The sequence below is a fragment of the Mya arenaria genome, chromosome 7 (genome assembly GCF_026914265.1).
Source record: "Mya arenaria isolate MELC-2E11 chromosome 7, ASM2691426v1".
Classification (NCBI taxonomy): Eukaryota; Metazoa; Mollusca; class Bivalvia; order Myida; family Myidae; genus Mya; species Mya arenaria.
Genome location: NC_069128.1, coordinates 19,724,274 through 19,737,708, shown reverse-complemented (window position 1 = coordinate 19,737,708; position 13,435 = coordinate 19,724,274). Strand labels below are relative to the sequence as shown.

General features: G+C 33.0%; 1 protein-coding gene across 1 annotated transcript in view; it reads left to right on the top strand.

The window, feature by feature from the left end:
• The window catches only part of LOC128240264 (zinc metalloproteinase-disintegrin-like acurhagin), an 89,512-nt gene that overhangs the window by 24,909 nt on the left and 51,168 nt on the right, over positions 1 to 13,435 (top strand). Inside the window, exon 14 of the mRNA XM_052956818.1 lies at positions 839 to 890. Coding sequence (XP_052812778.1) covers positions 839 to 890 — 52 coding nt within the window. The remainder of the gene's footprint in view (positions 1 to 838; positions 891 to 13,435) is intronic.

Sequence of the window (13,435 nt, the reverse complement as noted above, 5' to 3'; positions counted from 1 at the left end):
TCAAACAGCCAGGGAAGTGGTTCACCGCTTGTATATTTATGAAAACCAGCTTGGGGCATGTGTCCACGTTTCTGTAGCATATGAGGTCCTACCTGCTAATCTTCAAACAACTTAAACAGTGTACATGCACATGAGGACTACAATTCAATGACATGTCGTAAAGGACTTTTAACAAGTCACCATTTAAAACCTTACAGCTAAACATAAGCAGTCCCATTCGAAAAGACAAATTAATGATTTTGTTGCATGGTTGTCAGATTGCCCCCGCGAACTGATGCTAATGATTATTTCAAGCTCGTCATCATAATTTGGTGAATAATAATAGTCTCTTGTATGTTCTAGTGCTGTTGGAATTAGGTGCTAGACACCAAATGATACAATAGCAAGAAAAATAAGAAAATTGTCAAAAACTTACTTAATATTGACATCTTTGTGTACAACGCATTGAATCTTACTTACTGATGTATCACATAGCTTACAGCAAATGCAATTTTCGCATTTTTGCGCATTTTTCCAATTCGAAATTTACTAGGGTTGTCTACCACGTAAATCTCAGTAAGTTTGAAAATAGCGTCGGTATATTTATCTGTTCGCATAAACAGATATGATTTAACCTGGGAAACCATAAGCGATATTTTAAACAGGGGACAACAGATGAGACAGTAACATGATTGTTTCGTTTATCATTTTAACCATGTAAAGTGATGTATTATCGGCCTCCTGGCTTTGACAATTCTAGACTTGTTTTGAGGAAATTCTGTAGTCTTTTACCATCTGGTGTCTAGCACCTTTAAGAAAGTATTCATTGTTTGGTTAATAAGTCTCTTGTTTATTCCAGTGGTGTTGGAATGGTGAATGTATAGAGTCCAATAGTGCACCCGTAAAGGATGGTGAGTTTAAATTCACACCTACGATTCTTTGTTATCCCTTTGATAATGTTTAATAATAACGCCATCTTGGAAGACTTAAGCACTTAAGGCAAACACAAGATCTTGTTCCATTTTCTGCAGTCCAATATGAGCACTCTGATATATAAAGTCACTGATATCTGTCGTAGACCGGTTGGGTTCTCCAAACCGCCGTCCGGTTTCTACACTTATATGTCTGCTTGTTTGAAAACATAATGTTGCGGCTGAACTTCAATAAAAGAACACTTGAGATAGAAAATTAAAACAAAATGTCTGGTTCATGTGTGTGTTTGGCATCAAATAGCCAATAGTCCCTTCGGTAAGGACGTTCAGACTTTTTGTAGAAGCTAAAGTAAGGCTTTTCGAAGACACATTTCCATTTCCTGCGTAATTATCTATTCCACTTCTCACCGAGATTTATTATGGATTATTTGGCTTGCTTTTTCAATTCACATTTACGTGAACTTACGCTGCAATCTTATTCTATATTTAAATTAAGTGGTCTTTTAATTCGCACTATTTCAAACCGCATAACATACATACGGCCCATTTTGTAACCCCGGCGAGCTAATAATTTTAACATGTCATGTGAAAAGTAGATCTGACGATACCTGATTTGGTTTTACCAGTATTTGTTTTAATAATGCACCAGTCAATTGTAACCACGGCTCCCCAAGGTCTGGGGAATAGCGGGGACTTTGACTTTCGGTCCAGCCAAGCCCGGGTAAAATCCCTGCCCTGCGGGAACGAACTGCTGGTTAAATCCCCGCCAAATGCACCCGAAACCAAGGGACCGTAGGTAAGGACAATTCCCGCTATTTTTGGCGCGAAGACAAAACCACCGCATTCACCCGGCACTTCGGGGCCACATGGAAGGTAAAAACACGGCCCATTTCCCCAGCTATCCCCCGTATACCCCCGGATCTGGGGGCCGTGGTTACAATTGACTAGTGCTTAATATGATAAGTTCAAAACACATATAATGGCAAGTAGACAGATACTCACAAAGTAATCACGATAGAAAATATTTGTAAGTAGGAGATAGCAAGTGTAAGTCCACCTAGCAATTAAAGTACACATTTACCGAATTGAGAAGACTTTATACTAAACATAAATCCTTTTTATAAGTCTATCTTCCGTATATCATTAGATAAATTAACATGTGGTGTGAAATACCAGAATTGACATATTAACATATTTGATTCATAATTCACAAGAAAACACTAAAGAAGAATAAACAAATATTTATATTTTTACAGTGGATGGTGTTGTCGAGAGGCAAAAAAGAGATTAATATATATTTATTCTATATACAAAATAATAAAGAATAATTTGACATTGTGTAGTGCGGAAGATAATACAGGAGTGAAGGAATAGAACGGAAAGAGATATTTTAGGGAAGGAGAAGTTGCTGATCCGAGTCAGAGGCGGTGAAACCTGGTTTAGTTTAAACTTATTTGTTTTGCAACGAGTGTGAAACAACTAATTACACATTCGGAGCTCCTCGGCCATTTTTATCGAAAACAACCTCGGATGTATTTGGACGGTTTACATAAAAGTAGTATGTTTATGTCTGCTGCAAGTAGGTCGCGTAGTAATTTTATTTAAAAGTTAAACTTTATAACATAACTCTCGGGAAACTTTGCAATATTACACTTCACTGGCAATCAATTTAAACTTAGATCAATAAATACAACTCTAAAACACTACATTTAATTAATGATATAATTAAACAATATGAACTACTTCAACTGATGTACTGGAATACATCTGAGGTTGTTTTCGATAAAAATTGCCGAGAAGTTCCGAATGGTTATAACAGCATTATATAAATCACTCTCGTTGGCACGGTGTTACGCGAGAATGTGATCTTGTGTTGTTGGGCGGGTGTGTGAGTGTGTGTGTGGGGGGGGGGGGGGGGGGTACCGGATTACCCGGAGGAAACCCACTTGTCCGGCTTGGTGACCACAAACCAAACTCACATGCGGCCAGGCCGGGAATCGAACCCGTGTCGCCTAGGTGATTTCAATTTGCTGCACTAAAATCTCAGCGTCCGATTAAGAGTTTAGTTTCTTAAAACACTTCGACAATCCTTTTCACGAAAACGCCACCTGAGCACTTTAAGGTGGAACGCGACTATGAACTTTTTTTCGAGTTACTGTCTGAAAATTGGTATACGAATAGAAGAGCATATGCCCAGTTAGGGACTGTTTTTACTTTTTCAATATTCGGAACAGTTTTGAATCTACAAATTTTCAAAATATACCACTGACGTCAATTTTGAGACGTCTGTCATGTTTTTGCGTTCCAGCTACAATAACCGATATTTTCATCAATTCTTCGTTAACAGCTATGAAATTTCAACGTCAAGTACGTCTTGTGAAAATGTTCACGCTCATATAATTTTCTTTCTCTTGTTGAACGTCATTGTTTCTAAATTTGTCTATAACGGCATTTTTCGCGGGGAAAACGGCGTCGTGTTTCGCTGAAAAAAGTGCGCCTTTCTTTAATTCTTGAAAAAACTGCTCGTTTAATTTTTGATTTTTTGAAATACATGTATTCAATGCTTTATTACAAATCGCATGATATCAAGAAAAGGGTACCTCACCGACTTCGTTTTTGCGCAGTATCAAATAATCTAACCCCTATACCTGTTTCTTTTTCAATACGTAGTGTATTTAAACGTTTAGCATGACGTTAATCGAATTGCTTTTGTTTATTAAATGGAAATTTTTTTAGAAATCTTAGAGTGTCTGATCAGTTTTTTGTTAGGGATATTTGTTATTGTTGTTGTACAAAATATCTAATTCCACACACGACGGGCGCTGAATAACCAGCTTTATGAATCAATGACTTAAATCTGGCGGCTATTTTAATGAGAGGCTTTCTTAATTATTAAGCAATCATTTGCCGAATTATAATATTTTGATAATACACATCAATATTGGTTCCAGTCACTATGCTATGAGCTGTGACTATGCTGATTAGTGCTTTGTTTTTTATATAATTATACACCTACAGTAATAACACAACAATAAACGGTTCTACTACTTTATTAGTTACCAATTTCTTTAATAAGTCTCAGTACAGATCTGCAATTATAAGGCTCTAAACTATGCAAAAGCATAGTAAATCCAGTGTGTGACATTTATTTCATACACAAAATATAACTAACAAAGCCAAAAAATTATAATCGACAGAAATCTGCATTGTAATAAGCACAAACGGATCCCGGCAGTAGAGGGGGTGCAGCCCCCCCCCCCTCCCCCCTTAAAATCATCCAAATTTTCTTCTGTATGTCACTATCGGAGAAAAATGTAATAGTATACAGATCTATAAAATACGCGACTATAGAGTTCAGTGTCTTGAATCTAAGTTTGATGTAGTCAATCGGTTATCGTTGAATAAAAACATATACAATTAATAAATTCCACTTATATTGGTAACCATATTATTGACTAAGTTTGGTAGTGAATATAACTCTTGAACATTTTTAACAAGGGTCATTTGTTACGCAACGGTTTGGGGAGGGGTGGGGGATGGTTAGTTCTTGACGTTTAAAAGTGATCGGTCATTCTTTGAACAGAAAGAAAATTACTCATGTGGTCAATTTATAACGGGGTAAATCGGCGTTAATTTAAAACACACTAAAATTTAAAGTGAAACTCTTATTCAAATCAATATTCCACATGTATAACAAACATTTATTTTGACTGATAAACCCTTACTTCTTATGTAATAATAAACTCATACAAAATATTATTCACTGATAAAAAGATTGTAACTGTTTATTTAATAGTAGAAAGCGCAAAAATGATTCATTTTTATTTAGTGAATGATAAAGGATTTACTATGGTCTCTTATTTCTTTCAAATTAAACTCGGTATTCTTCATAAGAACCATTGTTTTCGATATGTATTTATTCTTATAGTATAAGTTGCGGTAAATCGTATTTGTGTTTAATACTTGTGTTTGCATAGATTGTAAATGATCCCATTGAATTGTTTATATTATCTCATCTTATTAAGGGATGTTATAGTTCACACAAATACACTTACATGAACGCACGTATACGCCCACATACTCGTACATGCACGCACGCCCATACACACGAACGCGCGCGCGCACACACACACTATGATAAAATATATGTTCCAAATGGCTCAAATGATGATCTTAAAGTTAATGTTTTAGTGCAGTAAAATGTTTAATTTTGTTAATCAATGCATTGTTTGTTTTAATCCATAACGAGTTGTTTTGTTTTCCTGACTTTACCACGCAATCAAAGCTTCTCGTGCGTTCAAGCAAATTCATGAGACAACTTTCGGCGACGCATTCAATGCCCATGATACAGAAGCCAACATAGCTACCTTATCCCGCACTCAATGTCCCTGCCGTGCGTATTGTACACGCGTGCGTGCGGGCATGCGTGTGTACATACATGCCTGCGTGTGAGAGCGTACATGTGTGTGAGAGCGTGTGTGTGTGTGTGCGCGTGCGTGTGTGTGGGCGTGCGTATGATCGTCTGTGTGTGTGTGCGTGCGTGCGTACGTGCGTGCGTGCGTGTGTGTGCGGGAGCGCGATCGCGTGCACATTTATGCATGCATGTGCAGGCGTGATTGAGTGTGGTATGGTGTGTGGGGTGCGTTTTTACGCGTGCGTACGTGTACGTTTTGTGCGTGAGTTTGTATGTAAGCTATAACAACCCTTAACAAAATGAGCTGATAGTAACTATTTAAAGATGCACACTTACTCTCCCATCTCAACTCAACTCAATATCTTAATTTTCCTCATGGTAAGACATAATCATAATATATCCAAACATTAATAGACATAGAACATACAATAATAGTACAGTTTAAAATTATAGCATATTGTTGTCAAAATATTTATATAGGTAGGATATAGCTATATATATATATATAAGTATAAATAAAAAGCTTACATTCTACATGCAAATAAAATAAGTCTATTTGACTTCCATGATAGTAAGGTCGTGTGTGATCTGACGCTTGGATGCAGAAATCTTGTCGAAAACAAAGGTTCTTATGAGAAATACCGAGTTGATTTGAAAGAAATGAGCATAAAACATGGTATTTTTACATTATGAGACAGTAAATATTATAGCATTCACCAATAATTTAATGTTTTGGTGCATTTTGTTATTAAACACGCGGTTAAAATCTTGTAACCAATAATTAATATTTTCCATAAATGCATAATTGATTAAGAAGTTATAATCAGTGCTTTAATGATTTAATAATGTTAAACTATTCGGAATTTAACAGAAGTAAACAATGAATTATCAATTAACTAAAATTAACAACAACTGTTAAATGTTATTGATCAGTGGTTTATTCAAAACTAAGCTTTTATTAGCGTAAATAATAGTTCGATTTACGTCATGCTAAACGTTATATAACAATACGCAATGAAAAAGAAACAGGTATAGGGGTTAGATTATTTGATACTGCGCAAAAACGAAGTCGGTGAGGTACCCTTTTCTTGATATCATGCGATTTGTAATAAAGCATTGAATACATGTATTTCAAAAAATCAAAAATTAAACGAGCAGTTTTTTCAAGAATTAAAGAAAGGCGCACTTTTTTCAGCGAAACACGACGCCGTTTTCCCCGCGAAAAATGACGTTAAAGACGAATTTTAAATAAATAACGTAAAACAAGAGAACGAAAAATATATGTGCGTGAACGTTTTCACAAGACGCACTTGAGGTTTAAATTTCATAGCTGTAAACGAAGAATTGGTGAAACGATCGGTTATTGTAGCTGGAACGCAAAAATATGAGAGACGTCTCGAAATTGACGTCAGTGGTATATTTTGAGGAGTCATAGTTTCAAAACTGTTCCGAATATTGAAAAAGTAAAAACAGTCCTTAATTGGGCATATGCTCTTCTATTCGTATACCAATTTTCAGACAGTAACTCGAAAAAAAATTCATAGTCGCGTTCCACCTTAAAACATTATCTTTTTTTTTTTTTTTATTATGAAATATTCACAAGAAAAACACATATAAAGCAGTATACAAGCAATGATAATGATGTATTTACTATTTTAACAAATATACTATGCAACTGGATCTATATGAGTTTTTGGTTGCGTTTTGGTAGAGTGATGTTATTTATGTAGGTTTTTAAATTAGTGATAATTGGTGTTACTGTTTGAAATTTGAGTATTATTATTGTGAATGATGATTAATGGACAGTAAGGAGTATGGAGCATTAAATAGTGTTGTTGTTGTTGTTGTTGTTGTTGTTGTTGTTGTTACTGTATGGAGCATTCAAAGATTTAAATAATTGTTCAAAAGGTTCCATTTTTTCTGATGGATATGTATTCGATTGTAAACGAGGGCAGTTTCTCGTTCTATGGTTTCTCTTAGTCTGATATAATTCAAAAAGAATGCAAAGGTTGGAATTATACCTCTATTTTTCATGTTACTAATGAAAAATTTCATTACCAATATCAAAAAGTTTACGATGTTTGAATGTTGTGACTTATCATTGTATCCGAGACTTATTATTTTTAAATCTAAAACAAGTGGAGTAATGTTTTGATTTATTAAGTTCATCAATTGTGACCATAAGTCTTGTGATATTTTACATTCCCAAAACAGATGTTCTTGTGTTTCAATATTTTCCTGACAAAAATCACATAAATTTGATTGGGTTAATTTGCATTTATATAAGAAAGTATTTGTCGGTATGATTCTGTTTATGTACTTATATTGGAAGCTTCTTAAAGAAATGTCATTCGTCGAAGCTATATATTTTGTATACACTGACTTCCAGGGTATATCATTTATACTATTCAAATGTAAGTGTTTTATCCATTTTTCCTGTAAGTGTTGGTTCATTTCACCTTTTTGTTGGATAGAGTATAAAAGCTTGTTTGGTTTTGTTTTACTGGACATAATTTTATGTTTAAGTGTGTTTGCTGTGGTATTTTCTGGTGTTTCTAAGTTCATTTTATTTTTTATTTCATGTGGAATACAAGATAAGAGTTGAAAATATGTGAGATAATCATTAGTATTGATATCGTATAAATATTTAATATTTTCAAATGAATAAAATTGTTTGGTACGATAGTCAAAAATATGTTGAAGATATTTAATTCCCTTTTCGTACCACTCATTGATGTAAAATGTATTGCAATTATTTTTAATTGATTTATTGTTCCATATGATTATTTTACTTGTTGGTGGTTTAGGAGTGTATTGATTTATTTCTGTCCAGGAACTAAGTATATCTAGAAGAAAGGGATTATTGCAGCATATCTTTTTGATGAGTTTTTCATTTAAATTGCATTCGAATACGAGGTCACCCCCGAATTTATTTAATAGAATATTATAGAATTGCTTATATTGACCTTTATAGGTATGATCCAGTATTCTTTTAACCCATGATGATTTTATCGATAAGGTGAGTTTGTATATATCAGGTAAATTCAAACCACCGGTTTCGTATTTTTCTGTAATACAAGTTCTTTTTATTTTTTCAGGCTTATTATTCCATATGAATTTATATATATCTTTGTTAATTTCATCAAGTATATTTTTTGGTGGGGTTTGCAAAACCGTTAAGGGATATATGATTTTTGGTAAAGCAAATGTTTTTATTACAGTAACTTTCCCAAGAAGTGTAAGTTTTCTATGGTTCCAGCTTTTCAAACAGTTTCTAAAGTGTTGTAATTTGGGGAGGAAATTGAGTTCTAATAATTCTTTTTCATTATTAGTGAAGGTTATTCCAAGTGTTTTAGCATTCGTGGAGGTCCAAATAAATTTCTTATCTGGGAAGTATGTTAAACTTGATTGGCAAGAGTTCCAACTCTAAGTATAATTGATTTGTTCGAATTAAGCTTTAGGCCAGATATTCTACCGAAATTCTCTATTGTGTTTATAAGTGTAGAGAAGGATTTTTCTGTACCATTATTTACATAGGTGGCATCGTCAGCAAAAAGTGATTGTTTAATTTCTATATTATTGATGGTGAGGCCGATTATATCATTTTGATTTTGTATTGCGTTTGACAGTATATCAATGCATATAATAAATAAATATGATGAAAGGGGACACCCTTGACGGACTCCTCGTTCAATATTTATTTCCTCTGAAAAGTATCCGTTACTTGTTATAATGCTTTTTATATCATTGTAGAAGAGTTTAACCCAATTTATAAGATCTTGACCAAAATTGAAATGCCTTAGACACGATATTATGAAGTTATGGTCTAAGCTATCAAATGCTTTTTCAAAGTCAGCGAAAAATATGAGACCAGGTGTATTTGTCTTTTTGAAATGAGATATACATTCTGCTACGAGTCTGACATTTTCTCCAATATATCTGTTTTTGATAAAACCTGTTTGGTACGGGCTAATAATGCTCGGTAAAATGTTTTTTATTCTATTCGCTATGGCTTTTGTTGCGATTTTATAGTCGACATTTAGCAAACTTATTGGTCTCCAATTAGAAATTAGTTCTGAATCTTTTCCGGGTTTTGGGATGAGAGAGATTATTCCTTGCTTTTGTAGATCCGACAAGTGCCCTGTTCTGAATGATTCATTAATAGATTTTAAGTAATAATGTTTTATATTATCCCAAAAGGTTTTATAGAACTCTACTGACAGACCATCAGAACCAGGGCTTTTGTTATTTTTCATTTCGTGTATTGCTTTATGGCATTCGTGTTCGGTTAAAATACCTTCGCAAGATCCAATTTGTTCATTATTCAATTTAGTGTTGGTATAATTCAACATTGACATATCAGTTTCAATATTTTCGTTTTTCTTATATAATTTATTATAATATTTGTGTTGTTCATTGAGTATATCTTTTTGACCAGTAACTAATTTATTATTGACTCTTAGTTTATTCATAGTTTTCATTTCTGCGTTCCTTTTTTCAAGATTAGAAAAATATGCCGTGTTTTTTTCATTATTTTCAATGTGTATGGCTTTTGATCTCAAGATTGAACCGTTAACTCTTTTTAAAATAATTTCATTAAGTTCTGATTTTAAAGCCATTATCTGTTCTGAAATATTGCTATGATCATGTTCTAAGGGTATTTTTTTCTCTAGATTATCAATGTTGGTTATTATTTCTTTTTCTTTTATGTTTGTTTCCTTTTTTAGATTAGATGCAAATGCTATAGTTGTGTTTCTTATGTTGCCTTTAATTATAGCCCACAGGGTGACTGGATTAGCTTCATTATTTATGTTTACAGTGTTTTCAATAGTATCTTTAATCAATTGTTTATATTCTTGATTAAATAATAAGCTATTATTTATTTTAAAGTATCCTGGTCCTCTTTTGTTTTCTTGTGTGTTAAACTTCAAAAGTACTAAGGAATGGTCTGTTTTAAAACTTGCATTGATGTTACAGTCAATAATATAATTTTGTAACATGTCTGAAATTAGAAAATAGTCTAATCTGCAATGAATGCTTGGTTTTGTGCTCGAATGCCATGTAAATTGCTTTTTATCTGGATGTTTCAAACGCCATATATCAATTAAATTAAACGTCGACATAACATCGATTATATATTTACGGCAACGATTATGTTTGTTGATATTTCCGTTTTTCTTATCTAGATTTACATCAATTATCGTGTTAAAATCACCGCCTATGATATATCGTGTGTCTGAGTGTATATGCAGAAAATTTTCTAAAATTTTAAATATGTTTACGTCGTCCGTGTTAGGGCCATATATATTTATAATGATAAATGTTTTGGAATTGATAGAAAGTTCAATTGCTAGAATTCTGCCTAATAAAACTTCGTATTTTATTATGTCGCTAGCTGGAAAATTTGGATTAACAAGGATTCCAACGCCTTCACTGTTTGTGGAAGAACCACTAAAGTAACATAACCCGCCCCATTCTTTTTCCCATTGTTCTTTGTTTTTATTATGAAAATGTGTTTCTTGTAACAAATAAAACATATAATTCTTCTCTTTTAACCACTGGAATATTTGCATTCTTTTAGTTTTGTTTCCTAATCCTCTTACATTTATAGTACATAATGTGCAATCCATGCGGATTTAAATAAAGAAGTTTGGGCTAAATATTTGAATGCTCCTCTATTGTATAATGTGTAAAACATTGTGTATGTGTATAATGATTGGCAGATTTTATTTGCATGTACAAAAGATATAAAAACGTTGATGCGTATGGTCGTGATTGTAAACACATTTCAGAAGCTTGCCAATATGCATGTGAAAAAAATTGCAATCAATATAAAAAGGTACAACATAATGTATCTAAATATCATGTCATTCATAGCCTATACAAATTAAAAAAAAAACACAATATATATGGAAAAAAAACTTGTATGATATTTATATTTTATAGAAATATTTTAACTAATGTTTATAATGAACATAACAATAAATTTAATATATATTCCCACATGCACGCAATGTGCGCGTATAACAAAGAGTATCATATTCTGAACGTGTGCTTGCACGTTGTCATGAACCAAGATTTAAGCAATATTTTAACTACTGTGTGTTATATTTCACCAACATGTTCGTGTCATCTGGCACGCACGCACGCACACGCATGCACAAGCAAGCACCCACGCATGCGCACGGACACGCACACACACACACACACGCACGCACGCATACGTGTATGGACCGTCAATTGAGAACACTTGACTTTTCACAACCAAATGAGAACTTTTTTCCCTGCATATATTTTGGCATTATTAATGCACCATAGCCTTGTATATTTTTTCTTTTTTATATAAATCACTTTGAAATAAAAATATTTCAATATCTACGGATTTGACAAAACACAGTGAAATGAGGACATAGTTCCCACTGGTGGGAACATTCCACTGAGGACGTCGCTCCAACTGAAGACACAAAACACACACCGGCTATTGAGAACGCACAGAATGAATGCATGCAATTGGAAACACTTATAACTTATAAACAGAAGTTTCAAATTTCATGTTGTATCCAGAGGGCCATGGCCCATGTGGACAAATGCATACATTTTAAGTGTGTACATGTGATATCATAGGAATAAAACAATCAATATACATGTGTACACTGTTAAAAAAGGAAATGTTACATTACATCGCAAATAAAATTATTTCATGCAAACGAGTATATATTTAACTTATGACACAATTGTGTAAATATATACATCCCAAGCATCCATGATGATTTCATATTTACATATTTCAAGTATTTCTTTATAGAAGAATAAACAATTTCATATTTGAATATGCATGTAAAATTGATGGTCTACTCTTCTGTAAAGAAATACTTGAAATATGTAAATATGAAATCATCATGGATGCTTGGGATGTATATATTTATATACATGATAGATTGATAAATCTATAATATAATAATTAATCAATATCCGTAAATCGCTACAATCGACTACCTATACGAAACGAAAATAAAGGAAGTCTAAGGGAATTTATCATTATGTTTTAAATATTAAAGTGCAAATTAAGCATGCTTTAAATGTCTTAGAGCGTTTTGGTTACAGGCAGGAGTTACCACAATATGCACACAAACATTAAATTAAGTATCGTTTAAATATATAAATGAAAGAGAATGAAAATTACGTGCAGAAAGTATTCTAACATACGCATTTACATTGTTGTGTTTTCAAATAAAACAGTTTGAATTTATTGCAAAGACACGCTGCATACAAAAATACATAACAATGCTCTCTATGGTGAATTATGTTAGCGGCCCCACAAATGAACAGTGGAAATCTGTGTCACAGCAATGACATAGTCTTAATTGAATGGTTTCGAATATAGTTAATTAAAAAATATATAATAATATACATAAGAACCATCTGTCATATAAAATCTACTTCAGCTGTTGGATAGAAACTTTGTCTTCAAAACATTTTTGTGACAAAACTGTACTTTTTCCAAAACTATTGATGATGAAATAGGCCTATTTGCTCAAGGAAGAAACAAAACCTAGAAAATTTAGGCTATCTAAGATTGAATATTGAGCTATGTTAAATGTTCCAGTATAGGTAGAAAGCACAAGTCAGCAATGGCTTAATTAAGATGCGGAGTTGCTCTACTTAGGCTTGAAACGGGAAAATATGAAATTGATATCTCTGAAAATCGACATTTATGACCTATATGTAAAATTGCCATAGAAAATGAAATTCATGTACCTTTTCACTGTCCTAATTATATTAAAAATCAGTGTCAACAATTGTTTCCTGATTATTAAAGCCAGATCTGATCGTTTTTATCAGTAGTGTGTTTGTATATGTGAATATAAACTAACACATGACAACACATGTTGTCTGCTGTTGGAACTTTTAAAGATTAATTTAGCTGCCAGCAAATCTCAAAACACTATGTTTCCATGTTATATTGAGTTATTTTATTCAAAGACAATTAAAAAAATGCAGATAATCTCCCTCTTCTAAAATAGCATATGTGTTTCAAACCATATATAGAACAGCTTTGCTTATCCACAACAAAGATCTGATCATATGTGGATACCTTATCTAATATCCC